At 34.5% G+C, this 25,312-nt stretch overlaps 1 protein-coding gene across 1 annotated transcript; it reads left to right on the forward strand.

The window, feature by feature from the left end:
• Positions 1–14,497: 14,497 nt before the first annotated feature.
• On the forward strand, positions 14,498–21,561 carry LOC145598486 (exonuclease 1-like). Its single transcript, XM_081654846.1, has 13 exons — positions 14,498–14,667; positions 14,782–14,818; positions 14,936–15,110; positions 15,229–15,307; positions 17,304–17,348; positions 17,476–17,625; positions 17,748–17,862; positions 18,094–18,194; positions 19,346–19,443; positions 19,589–19,681; positions 20,334–20,530; positions 20,658–20,768; positions 20,855–21,561. The coding sequence occupies exons 1-13, from the start codon at positions 14,590–14,592 to the stop codon at positions 21,265–21,267; spliced, it is 1,692 nt and encodes a 563-aa protein (XP_081510972.1). The 5' UTR covers positions 14,498–14,589; the 3' UTR covers positions 21,268–21,561.
• Positions 21,562–25,312: the final 3,751 nt, after the last annotated feature.

Genomic DNA, 25,312 nt, shown 5'->3' on the forward strand with positions numbered 1-25,312 from the left:
AAAAAAAAAAAATCGCCGAATTAAGCACAAGGTATACCAATGATTTGAGGCACCCCTTGTAGCTGTATCATATCTCTCGCCCTTTAAATATATAATCCTTTTCTTGATAAACCACTTTGAGCCTCGTCTAACGATAGACCTTTCATTTTTCAACCCATATCTACCTAACCTTGGGATGGGATGGTGTGTAACTTATGCAAGTTCCAAATATGAAAGCTTGAGTGATCTCAAAAGAATAAAATAATAAAATAAGCAAATAATAAAAGTGTACAAAAGGGCAAGTGTTCCAATGTCTATGATATGAAAATATCTTTGATAAGAACACGTCTCAAATTGCGTCTCTTATCGAGTGCTCGGTACCGTGCCTGAGAAACATGAATGCCAAGTGAGTGATAGACCGCATGATCGAGATTGCCCACACTTATAAAAAAATGCGAATATGAAAAATGCAAAAGCAAAAAAAAGAAGAAGAGCAAAAACAAACAAAGAAAAAGAGCTCAAAAATGAGAAACCTCAAGCATAAAAATACAAAGATTCAAAAGCAAGGTTGCACACCTTGGGGGCTTATCTAGGGTCTTGAGCCTTTATCCCTTTCTTCTCTAACCTTTAGCCTAACCACGTTACAACCCCTAAAAAAGACCTTTTTGAGGTATACATACACTTGTGCGAGGTTCGGCTAAAGCTACGTTTGGCCTGATTCCTAACGGATACGTAGGCAACCTCACATTGAGGTGCGGCCATAACAAAAATGCATTCATTTTCACATTCACACACTCACACCATGATCATGTCAAGGGATCTTCAATGCTCATCCCTATTTATTTAGAGCTAGACTTGGGGGCTTGATCCTTACATCATTAGCCTACCTAGCCTAAGAGTCATCATTATTTGACTCTTATCAAATAATACTTTTCCACACCGTTAGCCTTTGCAGCTTAACTTTAGTGTCACTTTCACACACATCACAGATACATGACCAAATGAACTTCCAATTAGGAACCTTTTGTCATGAAATGTTAACGTTGAAGCATGCTTTGTCATATCAACATCACTCATCGCTTGTAATCATCATTGTATCAAAGTATGAAGTACTTAGCCTCCATGCCTAAGTTACCCAAATAATTTCATCATTGAGTCAACAACTAAGATAGTTTAGGAGGAATTAATCCTTGCACCTCGAGGGATAGTATCAAATGCATATACTTGATCAAGCTCATTCAACATGCACCATCAAACACTTCGATTCTTTTTCGCGTCTTTCTTTTTCGGGAGAAAGTCGGTACCCTCCACAAAAATGACGGAAATAAAATTTTTGCTTTTTTGCATTTTCGAGTCGCACATCACACACGAGTCATGTACATTGAGTCATGTTGTGACATATCACATCGAGTGGAGTCTAACACATGTGTCAAACGATTTGAGTTAAGTCATGTCAAATCAATGAGTCAAGCAACACTAAGCCTTAGGTCAACCCTAAGATAATAAAAGATTAGCAAAGTCCTATAGTCCAAAATATAAATGCAGGTACATTCCAGCGAGCAAGAATATTTCCGGATTTTTTAGAACGCGAATATAGATGTATGAAACTTTTCCAAGATGAGAGAAGTTTGAGCAAAATTATAAAGAGCTTTAATTTCCAAAAGATTTGAGCAGATTTGGTTGTAAGGAAACGACCAAATTAAAAGTTCGGAGTGAAACCAAACAATGAACAGCAGCAGCAACGGTAGAAATGAAAAAGAAATCTGTCGCCAAACGACAAGGTTTGTCGCCTGGCGACAAAACGATATCGCGGCGACAGAAGGTTTTGGCATGCGCCAGTGCAGCGACAGAATGTGTGGCCCCATATTGGATTATGCGGACCTTTTACAGAAATTTCGGGTTCCTTGGTACGCCAGTTAGCCCCTCTAAGCAATTTGACATGATTTAGTGATCAGCTCGATTACAACAACAATAAGTGATCGACCTGACAAAAGATCGTCTCACTTAGCTTAAAGCGCCTAAGTATTGGCACATCGCAAGCACCAAAGTAACGGTTCACAACGATTTCCTAGGATGGAAGAAGATTTGACGATTCGAGATGACGAAGCCTTCAACAGGGGGCTTTAAGATTAAAAAGAGTCTATTACTTGGATTTAAGAAGGACGGTTTGAGATGAAGCGACCTTCAATAGCTTTCACTATGATTGGGGAGGTTATTATTAGAGAAGAACGATTCAAGATGAAGCGGTCTTTGATAGCTTTTGCTAAGATTGTGAAGGTTATCACTTGATTTGAGAAGATAGCACGAGATGAGCAATCTTCAACAACGCCCGCTAAGATTGTGGAAGTTGTCACCAAGATTTGAGAAGATAGCACGAGATGGGCGATCTTCGACAATGTCCGCTAAGATTGTGGAAGTTGTCATCAAGATTTGAGAAGATAGCACGAGATGGGCGATCTTCGACGACCTTCGCTAAGATTGTGGAAGTTGTCACTTATATTGGAGAAGAGCGGTTCGTGATGAGGCGGTCTTCGACAACATTCGCTAAGATTGTGGAAGTTGTCACCTATATTTGAGAAGAGCGGTTCGTGATGAGGCGGTCTTCGACGACATTCGCTATGATTGGGAAGGTTGTCACCATGATTCAAGGAAAAGTTCGAGATGTAGCAGCAATGATAGACAGCGTTCCCTACGATGTGGAGAGTTTTCACAAATTTTGAAGATGGTAACATATGGTCACCTTCGACGGTCCCTTAAGGTAAAGAAGAGATCGTCTATAGCGGCGATGCACTGCCGTGGCGACGTACGGCCACAACCCTGAAGATGACGACATACAGTTATTTTCGACGATGTTCCCGAAATACTTTGGAGGATTGTCACCAAGAATATTGAAGAAGACGACATATGGTTATTTTCAAAGATGGCGTTCACGAGGCACTGTGGAGGTTGTCACAACAACAAAAGCAACGGCAAAACGGTTACGCTCAAAGACGTGTGCTCGACGGTGCAAGATACGCGTTTCTTAACTCTCTTATCTGTTTTAACTAATGATTAGTTTGCAGGTATCGGCGTTATAAGAATGATTTGGAATTGCAGAACATTTTGAATCATTCTTCGTCCCTATCGATACTTTGACTCTCGTTTTTCGAAACCTAAGTTTCTTCAAACTCAGTCAAAGTGGGGGCTTCTGTAGACACCCATTTGTGTCTCCCCAAAACCAAACCCAGTGATGAATGCCTTTCACGTCGAATCATTATCGAATTAGGTGAAAGTGGTTGAAAGTCAAGTGTTGCAGTTTAGTTTTATTTAAAATTCTTTTCTTTCTGTTTTTGAAAATAACTCTATTTATTTGAAAATAGCCAAACCATTTTAGTTTGGTCCGTAATTAAGGTCCAATAATAGTGTAGTTGGATGGGGCTCGAAAAGACCTTTCCAACGATATATTATAAGCCCAATTCCGATGAATATTGAGGAAATTATGGCCAAAATACTAAACTGGGCCCGGTTAATTATGTACATACGGCCCAATGATCTAGAGGAGGGCCCAATGTTAATTATTATTTCTAAAATTATTAGGATTAATTATAATTTCCTAGAAGTTTCTAGAAGATTCTTTTTAATTATAATATTATTAGATTTAATAATTAATTATTTTAAAATAGACTTTTATTTGGAGTAAAATATTGTTTTATTATCTTAAAAATACGTATTTTATCTTCTGTACGGATTCCGTAGATCAAGTTGATTAAAGATCGGATTCCGCGTGAAGAAAACGCGCTAATACAGGTTGTCGCCAAACGACAAGTCTGTCGCCACGCGATAGACTCTGTCGCCGCGCGACAGACCCTGTCGCCTCGCGACAGACCCTGTCGCGTCGCGACAGAGTCGATTCCTGGCGACAGCGTGTAGATTTATTCCTTATCAAATTCTATGTTTTTCCGGACTATTTTCATTATAAATAGGGTCCGAATCCCTGTTTTCAGAATCATCGATTCTCATCAATTTTTCCTTAATTCTCTCTATTCTCCCTCTAAGCAATATAGCTTACTCTTTCTCCCTCTCTTTCTAAACTAGCTTTTTAAACACAATATTCCGCATTCACAAGACTTAGAGTCTCTTAGCCAAGTTCGAAGTTGCCTTCGCCATAGACGTGCAAGGTTTGATAATTTCTGAGGATTTGGTCCAAAACTAGTCAAAACTTTATTTAATTTGATTTCAATTTAATTCTTTAATTATTCTTTATTTATTTTCATTGAAGTTTAATAACTTGTGTATTTTTTTATTAGAAAGAGGTACGAGGCTTCAAAGTAAGTAGATTAGCTTACTCCCTATTTCTATTAACAATGTAGATAGCATGTTTATTAATGTTTAATTCCTAGTATCATGTTAGGATGCTTTTAATGCTTTCTAGTATCATGTTAGGATGTTATTTTATGCTTTCTAGTATCATGTTTAGGGTGCCTTTACTTATTTCTAATATCATGTTATCATGTTAGTACCATGTTAGGTTTAAAGCTTGATCTTTATCGTTTAGTGACATGCTAGGATTTGTTATTAATCTTGTTAGTATCATGCCTAGGATCTTGCTATTATATTTAAGCTTTATTATACCTTATCATGATTATCATTATATTATGATTATTATTATTGATTTATTATCATGTTGCTTGATTTATATTTTATTGTTATTGCTTGATCACACCTTTTATGATTGTTAAAGGGAATTCGTACTTGAAATCACGCTTAATAAGATAATTAATAATTTGGTTTAGGCTAATGTGATTTTAACTCAAGTGATCGTCAATAATAGTATTATTTGTGCATTAATATTCAACCAACATAGATAAACAGGGTAGGATTAATATAATGTTTGTATGTTATTCGAAAAGCGCACATGAATACGAGCAGAACAAAGTAGAGGCCTATTTTATAGGGCGGGTCCTTTCTTTTGTAGATTGGATTCGTACCCTCATCCCCGGACCCTGTTTGGTTCAAGACCTTATGGAGTAGTTGATGGTCCTTTCGGATTGTCTTTTGGGTTTACAAGTTCCTAAAACTTGTTGGCGACTCTTTTTGCTCTTTGTCTTTCCCTTTGGAACGCCACCGTACTTTAGTGTATGATCACAGTGGGGTTCAAGTTTGGGGTTATCATAATGCTTGAAATATTCCCTACAGTACCAAACCAGCCGTAATCTCTGCGCTGGTCGCCGCCCCTACCCCTTTCCGTCGCCTCTAATTAAGGGCCTGTTCTCATACGGTTATTTTCAGTTCAGTTGAGCTCTAATCAGTTCAGTTCATTTCAGCTCAGCTCTAATCAGTTCAGTTCATTTCAGCTCAGCTCTAATCAGTTCTGTTTAGTTCAGTTTATGTCTAATGATATTGCTAATGATATATAAAGCCAAATTTCATTCTTTTAAGCTCTTATTACAACGACGATAATAATAATAACAACAACAACAACAACAACAGCAACAACAACAACAACAACAACAACAACAACAACAACAATAATAATAATAATATTATTAATAATAACCAATAAATAATAATAATAATAATCAATAAATAACAATAATAATACTATATTTTTCTTAAATATTTTAATATGTATATTTGTATATACACATATGTATAATAATAAATAATCAATAAATAATCAAATATCACTAATCCGTAGTTAAAAATCACTAATTAATAAGGTCAGTTCAGTTCAGTTCAGCTGAGTTCAGTCAATGAGAACAGGCCCTAAATCACCACAATTGCGATCCAAAACTCTGATATAATCAATTGATGAATAGTTATTGTAGGATAGAGTGCCCAAAATGGATGCGTGGGAAGGAAATGGGGGCCGAAATCGGGGAGAGGGGAAGGGGAAGGGCATAGGGCCGGAAACGTGGTGGGGAAGGGGAGGGAGGTCGGGATCGGAGCGGTGAAAAATTATTTTGAGGCTGGTTGGTAGTGCAGGAGGAGGAGAGTCTGCGATTCAACGAGGGGGGATGGCGGTCGGCGCGACAGTTTGGCACCGGGGGAAGGCAGGGGGTCGGGCTAGTGGGAATGGGCAGTAGTAGAGGGTGGTTGGGCAGTTGGGCTGGTGGGATGATTTTTTATTTTTTTTTTATTTTTTTTATAAATTTTATTTAATTAATTAAGTATAATATTTGTTTAAAAAAAGATTAAGTATAAGCATTTTTAATTTTTTCCTTTAAAAAATAATTTTTTATTTTTATTTTATTTAGACCAATCAGATACCGACACGTGTCATATAACCTGCTATAGCAAGTTATACGACTGGTTGGGATCATATAAAGCAGATTGACATTAAAGGTCGAATTATTAAAAAATAATCGAAATATGGGATTATTTTGGGCGGATGAGACTAAGGTCGGATTATTTTGGATAATTTTTCTTTTCCTTTTCCTTACTTACCATTAAAAAAAAATTAAAAAAATAAAAGTTCTACATACACAAACACAACGAGTTAATATTACTAGAGAGTCCTAAAGTTTGCAAAAAGTTTCACTTAGAGTACTCAATACATAAGTGACCTACTACAACAGGAAACCATATGCAAAAAAAAAAAAAAAAAAAAAAAAATGCAAATTTGGGTCAGATCGGATCGGGTCAAATTCGGGTCATGGTATGTCGAGTCCTGGTCGGATATGGGTCGGGTCAACTCCAGATTGGTTCATGTTTGGTTCGGATAAATTCGGATCGGGTTCAAAACGGGTTTAACCGGGTTAATTTCGAGTAGGATGAATTTGGGTAGGGCTGATTTCAGTTTGGATGATGGTTCGGTTAAGTTCGATTTGATTAAGATAAGGTTGATCCTATGATTCATTAATTGGTCAATTTCGATTCGATTCCTTTCTGTGTTTGGCTGAATTTTAATCGAGATTACCCAATACATATCCAAATAAGGTTATTTTTAAACTAGAGTTATTATTGAGTTTTTACCTTATTTTTTGGGTCAATATCAAGTCATTCATGTATCATTTTTTATCGAATTGAAAGTAGAGGTTTTAATGTTCAAGTATTACAAATTATTTGTAGCAAATTTTAGATGAGACGAATATAAAGCTTAGAAATAATTTTAGGAAATTTTGTCAGAAAAAACCATTTATAACCACCATTTTGTTGGAAAAAACCTTATAAAATTTTTTTGGCAAGGAGAATTTATATTGTAAATTGTTTTTGTTGAACACAACCTGGGATCTCTAATCGCTCAATTAACCACTAATTTCACCTTAATTAATCTAATTACTCATAACTCTCACCAACTATTTAATAATTAAGCTAATTGCTATTTTTAAAAAAAAAAAAAAAACAAAAACCATCCTCACCAAGTCATCACCACCAGGCAGCCCCCTCCCATGGTAGCAGCCCCCTCCTATGGCGGCAGCCCCCACCCCATCTCCAGCCGCTGCCTAGAACCCCTCACCCCCGGCGAACCGAACCCATCAGCCCCTCTCTGCCCCGCCGGCGACCTCGCTCTGACCCAGCAGTTCAAACCCAAAGCTCTTCAATCTTCATCTACTTCCTTTCAATTTCATCCTCTCTTTCTCTCTGCTCCATTTCTACCCCAAAAAAATGCCATACTCTGCTAAAACTCCACCTCCAACACTTTCTCTCTCTTCCATTAAACCCATAAAAAATCCGACCCACAAAAAATCCCACTCAATTTAGATGAATCTTCCCTTGTTTTAGGCCCATTTCTTTTGAAGCTTGCCAGCGATACTATTGCTTCTGAGGATGTCCGGTTAAGGCTTAAATTTTGCAATTTAAGCGTTGAAATTGTTAGAGATCGAGATGTGCGGTTGAAGGTAATTAGGTAAACCCAGTTTGGATTTGGCAATGAGTCTTCATGTTGTTGGATCATGCTTTAGCTGCGTTTAGGAAATGGAGGTAGGGTTCGGCCGACGAGTTGGACGCCGGCAGGGATGGGAGAGGGGGTTGTTGCCATGGGAGGGGGAGAAGGAGAGGGTGGCTGACTAGTGGTGGTGAGGCTGGTTTTTGTTTTTGTTTTTTTTTTTTAAATTTATAAATCAACCTAATTATTAAATAGTTAACGAGAGTTATGAGTAATTAAAAGAATTAAGGGAAAATTAGTGGTTAATTGAGTGATTAGAGATGTTAGGTTGTCTTCAACAAAAATATTTTACAATATGGTTTCTCCTTGCCAAAAATTTTTTATAAGGTTTTTTCCAACAAAATGGTTGTTATAAATGGTTTTTTCTGACAAAATTTCCATAATTTTATTTAATTGGTATGTACATAAAGAAAATAGTTGACTTATTAATAATTAGTAAATATTGTAGTATAAGAACTTGAATAAAAAGGTTAATACTTGATTATGGTCGGGTTAAATTCGGATCGGGAAAAAGTCAAATCGAGTTAAAATTAGGTCTGATTATTATCAGCTCGGGTCAAAACAAATCGGATTGGATTGGTTATTTGTCGGATCAATTTCGGATTGTGATGAGCTCGGGTCGGGTCAAATCGGTTCGGTTTGAGTTCAAGTTGGGTCAAATCGAATTCAGTTTGAGTTCAGGTCAGATCAAATCAGTGGCGGGTTAAGTTCAGATCGGGTCAAGTTCGGATTCGGGTTCAGTTCGGTTACAGTTCGGGTTTGGGTCTTGAATTTCTCGGATCAAATCGGATCGGTTACAGTACGAAACGGATAATTTTTTCGGGTCGGTTCGATTTTGACACCTCTAGTCGTCGCTGCTCATCACCATATCAAATGTCGTCGCCTGAGTGTTCCTTTCTCTCTCTCTTCTTCTTTTTTTTTTTTAAAATTGTTTAGATCTGATGGTTTGAGGGGTGAATGGGCTAGTTTGGGGTGGATTCGGTATGGTTCAAGGTGAGTACATATAGTTTTGGGTTGGTTTAGGGTGAGTGTCGGTGGTTTTGGGGGCTGCGTGAGGGTGGTTGTTTTGGGGTGTTTTATGGTGAGTGTTGGTGAATATGGGCGGTTCGGCTAAGAGGGTTTTGGTTTCAGTGTGGTTCGAGGTGAGAGGAGGTGGTTTTGATATCGTTGGGGTTGAAAGGGGGTAATTTTGGTGTTATTCAGGCTAAGAGGGGGTGGTTTGAGGGTTGTTCGAGGTGCGTGTGGGTTTTTTAGGGTGGTTCGGGCTGAGAGGGGGTGGTTTAAGGCAGCCGTTGGGCGGTTTTGGTGTGGATGATGTTGGGCGATGGATGCAGGATGGTTGCTGTTGGTGGTGCCGAAGTGGTGGTGTTCAATTTATTAATTAAATTCACTTTCTCTCTTTTACCCTTAATTATTTACCAGAATTATTGAAGAACGCCAAACATTAGTACCCTCTGCATTTATGTCATCATTTTTATTTTCCTTTTTTATTAGCAAATGTTTACCTGTTGTAGTAGGCCACTTATGGGTTAAGTAATCTAAGTGAAACTCAGTACTTTAAGAGCATCAACACTCGTGATATAATTTTATACCACGGTGTAAATATTCATCCAAAAGTTGCAAATTTTTAGTACCTTGGTGGCATAAAAGTATACCATCAAATGGTATACCATCCCATGGTAAACTTTTGCTTCATTCCACGTGAAAAATGAACCAACCAAGTCACGCCATGTGGCCTGGTTGTCATACATCTTTTATGTAGTTTTTTTCAATTGCATTTTAAGAAAAAATTATAAAGTCAAAAATTATGAAAAAATTACCGTTGTTCATAATTTTTCAAGACATACACATAGACACATGTAGGGAATATTTCAAGCATTATGATCCCAAACTTGAACCCCACTGTGATCATACACTAAAGTATGGTGGCGTTCCAAAGGGAAAAAAAAAGGAGAGCAAAAGAGTCGTCAACAAGTTTAAGGAACTTGTAAACCCAAAAGACAATCCAAAAGGACCATCAACTCCATAAGGTCTTGAACCAAATAGGGTTCGGGGATGAGGGTACGAATCCAATCTACAAAAGAAAGGACCCGCCCTATAAAATAGGCCTCTACTTTGTTCTGCTCGTATTCATGTGCGCTTTTCGAATAACATACAAACATTATATTAATCCTAACCTGCTTATCTATGTTGGTTGAATATTAATGCACAAACAAATCTATTATTGGCGATCACTTGAGTTAAAATCACATTAGCCTAAACTAAATTATTAATTATCTTATCAAGCGTGATTTCAAGTACAAATTCCCTTTAACAAGCATAAAAGGTGTGATCAAGCAATAACAATAATAAAATATATCAAGCAACATAAATCAATATTAAATAATAATCATCATAATAACAATAATTATAATCATGATAAGGTATAATAAAGCTTAATAATAATAGCAAGATCCTAGGCATGATACTAACAAGATTAATAACCAATCCTAGAATGTCACTAAACAATAAAGATCAAAGCTTTAAACCTAACATGGTACTAACATGATATTGAAAGAGTAAAGGCATCCTAAACATGATTCTAGAAAGCATAAAATAACAACCTAACATGATACTAGGAATCATAAAACAATAATAAGCATGCTTTCTACATTGTTAATAAAATAGGGAGTAAGCTAATCTACTTACTTTGAAGCCTCGTACCTCTTTCTAATAACAAAATACACAAGTTAGTAAACTTCAATGAAAATAATAAACAATAATTAAATAATTAAATTGAAATCAAATTAAATAAAGTTTTGACTAGTTTTGGACCAAACCCTCAGAAATTATCAAACCTTGCACGTCTAGGGCGAAGACAACTTCGAACTTGGCTAAGAGATTCTAAATCTTGTGAATGCGGAATATTATATTTTGTAAAAAGGTTGGTTTAGAAAGAGAGAGAGAGAATTAAGAATTAAGATTAAGTAATTCTTGATGAGAGTTGATGATAGAAAAAGGGGAGATATGACCTCTATTTATAAGAAAAAAGAGAAGGTCGAAGAATAAGAAAAGAAATCCGAATTCAAATCGAAATAAAACTCGTAGACAGCAATTTTTGCGAATTTTGTTTTTATCATATCTTTTGATCCAGAAGTCCAAATAAGTCATATAATATGTCGTTGGAAAGTTCTTGAAGTCTACTTTCCAATGCAATTAGAATCAGATTAAAATCTTTCGTAGATAAAAAGATATGGACGAAATAGTAGGACGGTGTCAGTTTTGGATAGAGTTTCGTATTCTTTTCATATCTTTTTTGTTATAGCTCGGATTTAATATTATAATATATAATTGGAAAGATAATTTCAGGATCTATCCAACCATATAAGATTTGGATAAAAAATATGAGGCACGAAAATAATATCTGACTATCTTTGAACATGTTTAAATCCGAATAGAATTAGGAAAGTTTTAAAAAAGGAAAGTTTATATTCAAATCAAATTTCATGATCTTATCTTTTCAAAAAAGGATAATTAAGATATTTTAGAAACTTATAGAAGATTCTAATCAATCCTAATTAGTTTAGGAATAGGATTAAACCTTTGGACCCTCCACATGATCATTGGGTTGTAGGTAAAATCCGGTTTGGGCCCAGTTTAGTATTTTGGCCATAACTTCCTCATTATTCATCGGAATTGGGCTTATAATATATCGTTGGAAAGGTATTTTCAAGACCCATCCAAATACACCATTATTGGACCCTTATCATGGACCAAACTAAACTGGATTGGACGTTTTCATAAAATAGAGTGAGTTTTCAAAAATAGAAAGAAGGATTTTAATAAAAACTAACTGCAACACTTGACTTTTCACACTTTCACCTTATTCGACTATGGTTCAACGTGAAAGGTATTCATCATTGGGTTTGGTTTTGGGGAGACACAAATGGGTGTCTACAACACCCATATTGATATAGTCAATAACAATATACTAAAAGACACACCAGCAATGACACGTGTCATCTCCTGTTGCGTCTTTATTTTTTTTTCTTTTTTTAAATTTTTAAAAAATAAATCTATTAATTAAGGAAAAAAAATCTCTTACAAAAATAATATTACTTTTATTGTTATTCCATATTATTATATAGTAATTATATATTTAAATTAAGTTAAAGGGATTTGACATATCATTCCTCAAAAAATATTGACAATTATAATCTAAAAAATATATTCTTAACATGTTCTACCATTTCAAACTACTTTTTTTAAAAAAATAAATAAATAAAGGAAGATGGGAACTTTTATTCAACAACAAAGTAAAATTACATAAGATTAGCTACTTTTGTTTTAGTTATGTCTTAGAAGATACCACTAAGAAATGCAGATATCAAATCAATATCTTATACTTTTCTTCTGCATCTTTTTATAATCCATTATGAAACGATATTTAAATACTACCACTATTTAAGATATCGATATATACTAATACTTTAATAAAATACTACATTGAAACGATTCTAATAAAATGTTCTAGAAAGATAAGGTCAAAGTTAAGTGGTTCAACTCAAGCACCCAATGTTTCCAAATTAGTCCACATTCGTACCTTTCCGGCATAAACCTTATATCTTAGGGGGCGTTTGGTTCGTGGAAAATAGGTATGAGGTATGAGTTTAGAATGACTAAAACCCATACCATATGTTTAGTTGTCAAAAGTTTAAAGTTTAAAGCCATACCTCAAACCCATAAGGTATGGGGTTTAGAAACCTTAGGGGGGATGTGGGTTTGGCTCATTCCATTCCCTTAGGTATCAAATAAAAGTAGAGAATAGTGAGACATTCCATTCCAGAATTAAACCAAACACATGGTATTAAGTATTAAGTTTCAACCCAATAGCACTTTAACCCCATTCCTTATTGCAACCTCATACCACTCTGCGAACCAAACGCCCCCTTAGAGATGTCATATTTCACTTCTTTTATTTATTTATTTATTTATTTTTGAGAAAATCTTCAATAATATGTAGTGCGTAAAAGGAAACATTTTCGCGGGGTTAGATACATATATAGCTTTAACTTTATCGTATTGAAATGCATAAAAGTAATCATACGATCAAATGCATAATTTCTAAGTACATAATTATTTTATTATCGTCTTTTTCATGATTATGTTTTATTTTACTAAATATTTTGGTAGTATAGTATTTCACAAAATTTTAGATTATTATTTTACGCTAATTAAAATAGTATTGATAATACTACTGAAAATTACCGTGCATGACACGTGATCTAACCTAGTTTTATATATTTTTGAAATTCACTGTTTTCTACCTAAATTGCTTATTTTTATTTAATTAAGTTTATAAATAGTAATTAGTTATTTTCAACATAAAACAAAATATAATTATAATTTAATTAAGTGTATAATTCATATATATAGGAGAGAGAAAGTGTGTTGGTAAACTTTTTTATACCATGGGTGGGGTGATTTTTGGCGAAAGTATATTGTTTTGTGGTATAGATGATGTGGAGGAGTGAAAAAGTGGTAGAGAGAGAGGGGTGATATAAATTTTTATACCATGAGTGATAATGGTCTAAGTGAAACTTTTTCCAAACTTCTTCTAGTATTAATTCCAAACACAACTTCGAGACATCCTTTCTTCGTTCCAAGTTTGTATTATTTAATTAGCAGGTTTATAGAGATGATGTTCTTCTTAAGGATGGCAATGGGTCGGATCTGGACCGGGTCTAGATGGACCCGGATCCAGATCCGTTTTGGTGTCTAGGATCCAGATCCGACCCGAATCCGTCGGGTCTGGAAAATGAAGACTCGGATCCAGATCCGAAGGGTCCAACGGATCCAGGTCCAATATATTTTGCCTAATTTTTTACAAAAATTTAATATTTGGGTCAAAAAATGCATTTAAAACTTTCGTCGGGGGTTATTAAGTTCAACCTAAATTATAGTTATACAACTAATCTAAAAACACAAAGTAACCAACTTATACACTTATATTTTGAATAAAAATTCTAAATAACGATAAAAGTACGATTTTACAAATGAGCTAGTGAATCTGATATGAGGCATCCAAAATTTATCTCTTGAAAGGGCTTTATCAATACTAACATTGTCAACATTTTTAATAAGGAAACAAACAATTATAGTTTTTTTTTTTTTTAAATTGAAAAAATAAAAAAGGCTAAACGGATCTGGGGGCCAGACCCGAATCCAAATCCGTTTTTTTCAGCAGGACCCAAATCCGAGCCGGATCCGCCGGGTCCAAAATTTGAAGATCCAGATCCGTGAAAAACGGATCTGGATCCACGGATCCGGGCCGGGTCCAGATCCACTGCCATCCCTAGTTCTTCCTACTCACCTCCCGGCTACTTCAGCTAGGTGACGTCAGTTAATTATTTATTTGTTCTAGGTTGTTTTGTTTCGAGTTGTCCTTTGTCCAAAAAAAAAAAAAAAAAAAAAAAAAAAAAAAAAAAAAAAAAAAAAACTCCAAACACAACTATACAAGTCCCATGAGGAACAACAAAAGAGCGCGGTTGAATTTTAATTGTTTCCCCAATTCGAATTTGATTCCCGGTAAATTGAGGTCAAACTCCGGGTCACACAATACCAAACCAAATAACCCAGAAACCCAGTTGTTGTCTTATCATTTGAACCACAGAAAACATACTCATTCAGTAGAATCCACATTTTACCCCATTTCTTCCCGCCATTGTCTCCTCCGCCTCTCCTCCTACACAACACCCTCAATAATGGGCATCAAAGATCTACTCAAATTTCTTAAACCATACACCGAACCCATCCACGTTCGAAAATACGCCGGCAAACGAGTATTTTCCCTTTCTTTACATTCGTCACACCATCTATTTATAATGTGGCTCGTCACATATAAGAATTTCTGTTATTCAATTTATCGGACTTAATATATTATATTTTTTTTGCAGGTGGGTATTGATGCTTATGCTTGGCTTCACAGAGGAGGTACCAACTACTGCCATTTTTTATTTTCAATTGGAGTTCAAAATGGGTTTGATTTTTAGAAGTACAAATGATTTTTTTTTTTTTTTTTTTTTTTTTACATTTTAAATTTTGTTACAGCATACTCATGTAGCATGGAGCTGAGTTTAAATTCAGAGGGAGAAAAGAAACTGCAATACATTAATTATTTCATGCACAGAATTAAGTTACTAAAGCACCATAAGATTACCCCAGTTGTGGTTTTTGATGGTGGGAACATTCCTTGTAAAGCCGGGACTGAGAACGAGCGATACAGGCATGTTTTAATACCGCTTGTTCGAATGTGAAGTCGATTTCCTGTTTTATGTGCTTAGTTTATGGTTGTGGTAGAGACTAATTGAGTAATTGATCTGTCATACTATATATTGATTCAGGAGAAGAAAAGTTAACAAGGAAATGGCAATGGAGAAACTTAAAGAGGGGAATGTTGGCGGTGCCATTGAGCTCTTTCAGGTTAGGTTAATGTCTCTTTGTATAATTTCGATGAATCATTACCTTTGTTAATTGGATGCATTTGTGATTATTCTTGTTTTGAATTGTTTGGTTACATATTAAATTATGTTAATCAGCCTAGTTTCTCTCATGTTTAGTAGTTTGATGGATAATTTTATTCTTCTGCTGGTATCTTTGCTTAATTTTTAGCTACATTAGTTGAAAATGAAATTGGCTGCTTGCAGCATACATGGAGAGTTAACATATCAAGTTTGGAAATTGTGAGGAATGTTTTATATAATTTGGATATAACCACGCCGAGATATATCTGAGCTATACTAACCAAGCTTGTAAATCTTGGAATCTTTATTTTTGATGTTGACCGACTTTGCAAGTTTCGGAGCACAGGATTATAGAAAAAAGGTCTGACCCTGCAACGTTTGAAAAGTTCTTTGTTCCACTATGTCCAGTTGTGTAAATTGGGCTACTACTTCAAATTTTACAATGTGGAATATGGAAATGTTTGAGATAAACATTACTTAGTTTTGTACTTGCTGTACTATGTCATTAGGATTCATTATGAACACTAAAGCCAGTAAATAGCTCTTATAAAGGGCCATAACTTGGACAGTCAGGTCCCTGTGCTCGATGCAGCAAGTTTGTGATAGCTTTTAGTCTTGAGGACTAATAGAAAAGTGTTACGAGTCTAAGTGGTGTTGCAACAACTACCATGGAGGATTCAGAATAGGGTATATTTTGGATGTGGAAGAAACAAAAATGATATGGAGCAAAAAGAAGATGTTGAGATTGAAAAGGTTGTAACTTTTTTTCTGTTCTTCAATGTTATCCTGAAATAAGGGTTATTTTGGCTTTTTTTTTCTAAAAAATCAAACTTTAGGTTACCTTGGACTTCCAACTATCATCAAAGTGTAAATATATTTAGTTCTCATTCCCACATATGAAACTAATTTGTTGACCCTAAGATAGCCTAATTTATACTATTGTTACAAGTTCTGCCAATTTCTAAGATATCAAATGAGTCAGCAGGACTGGAAATTATTGTTAAACTTGATGTGAAGTGGGTATCGCTGAATAACCTTAAAAAGGAAGTCCTAAAAAATAGAAAATGTGTGCAAGTTGACTCTCAAATGACTGGCATGTTTGTTGCTAGGTTTAGTTTTATGCACTATTTCAGTAGTTCTCACGAGCCTCACCTTCTTCAGATTCACCAAAATGAGGAATAACTTGTGTGTCTCTCAATTAGAAATAGTTTTTGACATCGCCAACAAAAGAGATCTCTAGATCAGCTATCATGTACATTGTACACACTTGAACCAAATTATATGGAACACTACGGAGTATTACTTTCTGGACAAAAGTTGTAGCTACTGGTTATTTTCTGTTCCTTCCTAGACTTACCAGAGCCTCAACTGGCTTCTTTAGACACTAAAATTAGTGTAGATCTTCTAAGATAAATTTTAAGAGGAGGAAGTAAAATTCTCCATTGCAAGTGCACTGTGTAAAGGAACTAATGCAACCTGTCCTGCAGTTCTTATGAGCTGGTCTGTTGGTTGTACCATTGAAAATATCATGTACATCAACCTAAATAACCAATATCTTCTTTTAACTCCATAATGGAATGTTAAAATGGACCCGTTCCGGCACAGATCGGTTGCTTAATTGCTTTAGGGGATTTATATCTTATATTGTAGACTTTGTAGTATGCTAATAATGCTATATTATCTTGCAGTACTTCAAATATTAATCTTGTAGTTATTTTGCAGAATGTTATTATCAGAATATGTGATAGTATAAACATTATTAACATTTTTTATTTTATTTTGTTTTAATTGTAGGTATAACTCCTAACTAAGTCTTTGCAAGATTAATTAACAACTAAAATTCACTTTGTACTCCATAATATTGATTGTTGAGTGAAGTCCCATCCATCTCCTATATGTGTCTGCCTAAAGCATGCATAAACTCCGACATTGACTAGTTTGGTTCTTATCCGTAGAGAGCAATCAGCATCACTCCATCTATGGCACACCTATTGATACAGGTATGTCATTCACCCAAGTAATGTTTTTCTACCCATTGACACGATAAATATTTTTGAGTTTGTTCTTTGGAATGCTTCTAACCTGCTTCTAATAAGACTTTTGGCTCACTTGTGTAATTATGTTCAGACTTTGAAAACAGAAAATGTTGAGTTTATTGTTGCTCCATATGAAGCTGATGCACAATTAGCATACTTGTCTAGCCTTGGAGAAGAACATGGTGGTATCGTGGCTATAATTAGTGAAGACAGTGATCTGTTGGCATATGGTTGCCCATCTGTAAGAACTTCGTAAACTCTCTGTCCCTGTAGATGGGAGCTATACCGCTTGCTGGCAACTTTCCAATTCCATTACTTTGGTTCATTCATTGGTTTCACCTAATAATATATGCTGGTGAACAGATCATTTTTAAAATGGATCGATTTGGCAATGGTGAGGAGATCATTATAGATAAGGTTTTCAACTCGACAGAAAATAAACCATCATTCCAAAACTTCAACACCAATTTATTCATAGGTATATTTTCAAACAATTTTTTTTTATTTATTACTTTCGAAAAATTTTCAGTTTTAAATGCTGAAGTACTCAAGCTGGATCTCTTCCCTATAATTTGCATTAGCATCTGTATTATGTATTTGGAGAGGTTAAACAAGGAAACCTCTTTACTTTATCTGGCATTTTTTTTTTAAATATTCTTTTCGTAGATGTTTGAACTCAAATTGTGACTTATGGTGTTTTTGCCCACAGATATGTGCGTCTTGGCAGGCTGTGATTTTCTTCCATCTATTCCTGGTATTGGAATTGTTAAAGCTCATGCGCTGGTCGCAAAGTACCACAACATAGATCGTGTAAGTGTCTTTTGTCAGCCAAGCATATCAGAATTATGAGTGTTTATTCTCTAGGAGATCAGACATAGAATCATATTAGGATTTGTTAGTCTTCTTTCCACTTCATCCAAGGTTTCAAATAAGACTAACGACACAATTCTTGAACCCTAATTGTTTGAATCTCCTTAGCTCTTGCATAATAGGATTATAACCCTTAGGATAACTCTAGATTTCATGTTTATTTCTCTCAGAATGTTTTTCGTGCAGAATGGAAATAATACTCAGGAAATTTGATTGAAAGAAGAGAAAAGAAGTAAATTGGATTAAAGTTAATGCAATTGAATTTATGTGCATATGAGGCTAAAGGAAATCAAATAAAATTACCTAAGCTGTCTAGATATAAAATGGTTCTTTGGAGCTTCACCCTTCAGAAATTTAGACCTTCCTCACTGTTGAATACAACCAGCTTTTAAAGAGCATAATTCTTGAAATATTTTCTAGAAGTGTCTATGCCCTCTTCTCAGCATTAAGTTAGCTTTCTATAGTCTTACATCTTTCAAGTACTTAATTTACAGATAGCTGAGCTAGTACTCTCAAACAATTACAAAAGAATTTTGAAAATACAATAACTGCAATTTCTGTAACAAGAATGCTGATTTCCCATCAATTATTTCTTTAGTGTGAATGGAACTCAAATGTTGCTGTAAACTTGTGAGAATATTTCCCTTTTCTTTACCTTGAAGCTTCTCCAATAGCTCTGCTTTGTTGGCTAAAATCTGAAGAAAAAAAAATTCAATATGTCCAATTTGTCATGTTGAACTATTGTGAATTTATCAAAGACTATGTCCTTATAGATCCATGTTAACCTTAATTATCTTTAATTTAATCGGATACCTAAACCCATGGTTTGCAGGCTAGAGTGTTAGACCCGCTCTGTGTTAGTCTTTTAAGTTTTAACAGTCAACATATCAGAATAAAATGGCTAGCATGGCATCCTCCTACACCTGCTTGCTTGCTTCTGGTTTTATAACCTGAACTCTGCCATTGACTTCTTGTATGATAGATTCTCTGTTGCAGACAAGGGTGCATCATTAAATGTCATAACATTTTGAGTTATATCTGAACAAGACACTAAAACACTGCATTTTCCACCTGCTCGTCTACTCTTGCAGGTGCTATCAGTTTTAAAGACTGACAAGCGTAAGCAAGTGCCTGATGATTATGCAAGATCTTTCAAGGAAGCAGTGGCGGTGTTCCAACATGCTACAATGTAAGAAAATGATACTCAAAGGGCTGCCTCAGTGCCTCACCAGTTGGCAATTTCCTATAAATATATACATCAAACTGGGTAATGGTAGATTTACCTCTTCTATTCTTGCTTACTGCTGATGTTGTTTTTCCTACATTATCTGTAGATATAATAGAGAAAAGAAGAAAGTTGAGCACATGAAAGAACTCCCAGAAACACTTTTGGAGTCACTCGGAGGAGAAATTGATTTCTTGGGACCGTATCCTTCTTATTGCTTCCCTTTAACTAGGCTCATTGGAGATGCATATGCCAATGATCATATACCTCTTATGAGGTTATTTGAACATGAGACTGAATAATCCACATTTTGATATTAACTACTACAGTAAGGAGGAACTTTTGTCTACTCCAGGATAGAACCATTTGATCCTATTTTCATTCCAAAACTGCCTTCTTACAACTAAGTCAGGAAAACCTCAAAATGCCTCTAGATCCAAAATTATTAGAAATAACCTCAAAATGTCCATCGACATTGGACATATTATTCAAATACCGAGTGTAAATTTACCACTGCTCTTAGGAGTAGTGTCTAAGCTTCTGTATCTGAAATGATGTTTTTGCAAGTGGTTACATGAAAGCTGTGGTCTAAGCTCACTTACAAACCTAGCTTATTGAGAAACCTTAAATGAAATGACAAAAAATTAACACTAAATGAAAATTCCATTTATAAAGCTGAGATTAAAGCCAAAATTTTCCCTACCAACATTATTTGTGATGCTTTATATGAAAAAATATATGTACGTAGTATAATAAATTTATAAATTTTCCCCCATTCCTAAGGTTGTTTACTTGTGTCTGTGTATTAGTGCTGCGCACTCGCTTTTTCTTTAACTACTGGTGAAACCATTCAGAATCATTCCCCCATCAATTGCAACTGCTATTGCTGAAGGAAATTTAGACCCCTCTACAATGGAAGCATACGAGTGTTCACTGAGCCAGAAAAATTCTGGATTGGCTGAAATTGAACAGTATGAGGCGTCTGATCCAGCAGATGCTGTAGAGACTCGTGCTGCTTCATCTCAACAGACCAGAAAAGGAAATAAGGAACGTAAGTTCATTTCCCTCCATTCCTACCACCTCTGCCTTAAAAAAACAGTGAAGAAAAGACCCTATAATTATTACTTTAAGATATGGTTTCGAAAATAACATGTAGCTGCAACAATTACTGCATACAGGAGCAGCGAAACCTTATCCAGCATTCGAAGTTCATGGGGACAAAGAGAAACAAGAGCAGAGCTGTTTTACTGTATATTCATACCTAAGCAAAAAAGAGAGAAGCATTTCAAGTAAGTTCATCAAAGAATATCCTGTTTGCCTTTTTAAAAGTCCAGTTACACAAATTGACAAGATAATTATGCAACTGTTTTTATAGGCACAAGTACTATGACGGCACCTAGACAAGTCTTGAAGGAAAGAAATTTCTCGGATGAAGCTGCTGCTCTTTCAAAATTAGTCCTTGCATCAGAGGCTCACAATGATGAAGAAATCTCTAGTGTTTCTGAGGAGTTACCGGTAAAGACACCAGACAACAATCCATTCCGAAAAAGGAAACTTCATTCAGAGAACACAGAAACTACCCCTACAACAAAATCATCAGTGACTGAGGATGATCAGTCCGAGTTGATGAAAAAAACTCTTGATTCCCAGGAAAGTGTAAACTCTACAACTCAATCGTTAGATGACAACAAAGAACAGTTCAAAGTTCTGAAAAAAGGTAAGATAAGCAACTGCAAAGTTTCAGGAAATAAAAAAAGTAGTATACTGAATTTCTTTGCTCGCATTTAATTAAGAGCCAATCATTGTTTTCTGTACTTTTGGTTGAATGATTAATTTTAAGCTATTAACACCAAATTTTGATATTGTGCAATGTAAAGTATGTACCAAGGTACCTTTTGAGCATGCTTAATTTTACAGCATTGTACATGTTAGTTGTATTAAGTTTAGTTCGTAGCACATACAAGCAACATTTTACTTGTATGGATGACTTTGTATAAGATTAGAGAGAGAATCATCATGTACTTGTAAATAGTATTTTTCTCAATAGATTGGTATTAGTTTCATAGTTTATGCCTTCTTCAACATTAATTTCTTAGTTCTAGGATGTGTTTCTTATCATTTTGAAATGTTACTGCAGAGCAAAAAGAAAAATTAATAGGATTATATAATGAAATCTTAGATAGTCTTTATTAAACTACAAATTTTTGCCTACACCAATACGTACATAGCACTACCTGCACCCTCTCTCTTTTTATAATGACGTTATTCTATAGTTTTTCCGGTTTTGAATCACGTATAAATTGTTGAGCTTTGTATATGTAAATATTTATTTTTATATCATTAAATGTTCAATTTTATTAACACAATGTGTTATATTTAAATTATAATTTTTTTTTTCCACTTTTGTTTTTAGACAATTTTTTATTTATTTTTTGTTTTATTATTTAATTAATTACAATTGTAATCATTTTAAATTAATACATATTTTTTTTTTTTGAAAAAAACTAATACATATTTATTGTTTCTTAAACATGAAAGGGAACTTTGAATATCGTCTTTTAATTTTTTAAAAATTACCCGAAATAATCCGACCTTTGCCTCATCCGTCCAACATAGTCCCACCTTTTTTTTTTTTTATTGTTTTTCAACAATCCGACATTTAATATTTGTCCACTTCAAATGGTCTCTAGTGATCAATAACCTGTTAAATAGGTAAAATGGATTATTTTGGACGGATGAGACAATGGTAAGATTAGTTTAGGCGGATGAGCAAAGAAAATGAAGTAGAAAAGTAAGCAAAATTTTGAAGAAAGAGAAAATGTAGTAGTAAAAAAAAAAAGTTGCATTCATATCTAGTCTATTAACTAATACTAAAACAAAACATTGCTGACATCATCTCTTTTCAAAATTGTATACGTGTCGCTTTTTAATGAATTTTTTTCCCGCCTAAAACCACCAATGATGTCATTTTTTTATACTTTTTGTGTGTGTGTGTGTTTGTGATACTTCGTAAACAAGCTAAGTAAATTCTTTCAACAACTTTTATTTAGAAATCGGAGTATAGTAAATTGAATAGCAACTGTATTCCTTTCTTTTAATTTAAAAATCTATCAATCCCTCTCCTCAATTCCTTAACATTGATATTCAAACGTCCAAAAATTTCTGAAATATTCAAACTGTATTCCTTTCAAGAAATCTTCATTCAATGAATTTAGAACAAAATTGAAAAGATTTGTTGTATATACAAGTTCACACACTATATTTTTTTTTTGGTGCATCGCACGGGGATAATCTAGTGAGGAGAAATAAAAGGTAGAAAATTGTATTTTTTTTTTTCATGTTGATAATAGACTAGTAATTATTTAGGATGGGGGTGTAGGTATTAATATCCATTGTTTGAAATGAAATGCTTACACCCAAACAGGCCGCTTGTTTTAGGCATATCAAAAAGTTCTTCCTATAGTCCAATATTCAATCATTTAATTCATTTTTTTAAAGGAAAATTTGTTAATTATTATCTCAAAAAATGGTCTTTGTGAATTACTACCCCTAAAAAAAGTTGTTAAATACTACTCCTAAAATAGATTAATTCTAGCAACTATTACCTTTTTCACTAATCAACCTACTTAAGCTCTTAATGATATCACTATTCGTCTAAATTCTAAATAAACCTAAATTATTTAAATAAATCCTTGCACCACCTCCTCACCACCATTGCACCACCTCCGGCCGCCCCCCTTTGACCCCTTACCACCGACGACAGCTTGATCCCCCACCACAAAACCCACCCCTCTCGTTCCCCCACCACAAAATCTATCCCTTCATGTTCCCCCACCACGATTCCCACCTCCCTCCCGCACCCCCGACACAATTCCCACCCCCTACCCTTGCCTCACCACAAAACCCATGTAATACCCCTAATATTTCAGTACTCTATTTATATATTCTATTAAGAAAACTTTAGTTTAGTTTTTACTCTCTTTCAATTTTACAAAATTATTTATGTATTTTAAGTTTCGAGGACGAAACTTGTTTTAAGGATGGTAGATTGTAATACCCTAAATTTTTCTATTTTAAGTTTCGGGGACGAAACTTGTTTTAAGGAGGGAAGATTGTAATACCCGAATATTTTATGAGATCATATAATATATTCTGTAAAAAAAAAAATTATTTTACAAGTATTTTAGTTTTATGAATCTTATTTTAACTTAAATAGACTGTTCTATTTTTTTTATCATATACTAGTATATATATCTTTAAACCCTAGAAGCTATAATTATATAAAACCTTGCACATAGCTTCTGTTTCCGCTTGCCGTTTATTTTGGTTGCCCTTTAGATTTACTCCTTCATATTTTGTTGTTGAAGCTCAATCTTGATTGGCGTGTGAATATTGGGTAGCAAGAGCACTAATGGAATTGTTTTTTTTCAATCACTGTCATGCACAATTTGGATACTAGTGACATTCTTTTTACAACTATCATCATAGTTTATTGGTGTTGTATGTGTCATGTATTGATGTATATGAGAAGATTACCGCAAGTAAGTGGAGGCGTAGAACCTAGTTGAGCCCCTTTAATTACTAGGTAATCACACGAACCTTAATTCTTAGAGTTGTTTGATTATATATTATTATATTGTTTGCATTAATTGTATTCCATATTATTGTATGTAAATTTTATGATTTGTTATTTGTATGATCAAAATTTATATATATGTGTTTGGTTGTTGTATTGTATAATTTAATTGTTGTATTGATTGATTGTGTTTTATTTCTAGGGTTTTTAATGTTGTTGTTTTAGGGAGTATTGTTTCGAGGTTTTTGGGTTATTAATGCAGAGTATTATTTTGGGTTGAGAATTAATTACTTTTGGGTGCTAGTATTATTTCCCTAAGAGTTGAGATATTTATGAATCAAATTGTTATGTTATTTAATTTGGGAACCTGTGCCAGTATTGAGATATTATTTATTAATTTGTGAATGATTATTTGATCAATGTATGAGATCAAAAGGTTGAGGGTGATTATTTTGTTATTGGTTTGAGGCTCGGCGTTATATATAGACCTTAGTGCTTGGCATGTTTGGTAATGAGATAATGATCATGAGTTAAGAATGAGGTACAATCTTTATTATTTATTTTTCTATGGTCCCCTATAGTGGGAATTGGCCCGTATGTGGTCTGGTTCAAGGTGTTTTCTGGTTATTGGGAGTATTCAAGTTTTTATACTTGTTGGTTTGTTATTCGAATTACCCTTGTCCAAGACTAGGTATAAAATAAAGAGCGTGGCACACTTATTGGTTATGAGTTAATTGAGTGAAGGGTTGTATTATTATTCGAGGTTGAGTTCACAAATGTTATTTTCAGAGTACAATGTGTAATGTAGATTTGAACTACATTTTAAAGTGAGCTACTATATTAATTAATTTATTATTTATCATAATATCTTGATAAGTGGTGATTACTCAGCTTTTTGCTGACGTGTGTGTGTTGTTTTGTTATGCTACTTGTGTTTGCGGCCATGTCTTTTTCTTATGGTGGCCCTGCAACGATCTATTTTGGAATTTGTCCATAATGGTGAGCAGTCAAGATTTTCTAAGCAGGTTGATCAAGTGATCGTAGCTAAAGGAGCTCAAGTGTTTCGATTAGTGTTTTTAAATCGAGTTTGTAAAGTTGTATATATAGCTCACCTAGATTTGTTGGGTTGTAATTATTGGGATTTTGTAAGCCTTAACACTTGACAGGTTGTCGAGTGTGGCGGTAATACCTCCGATTTAGGTGTATGCTTCCGCAATTTTATTTAAAGGTTGTCTATTTTTCCTCTATTTATTGTTT

The sequence above is a fragment of the Chenopodium album genome, chromosome 20 (genome assembly GCF_948465745.1).
Source record: "Chenopodium album chromosome 20, dcCheAlbu1.1, whole genome shotgun sequence".
In the NCBI taxonomy this organism is placed as follows: domain Eukaryota; kingdom Viridiplantae; phylum Streptophyta; class Magnoliopsida; order Caryophyllales; family Amaranthaceae; genus Chenopodium; species Chenopodium album.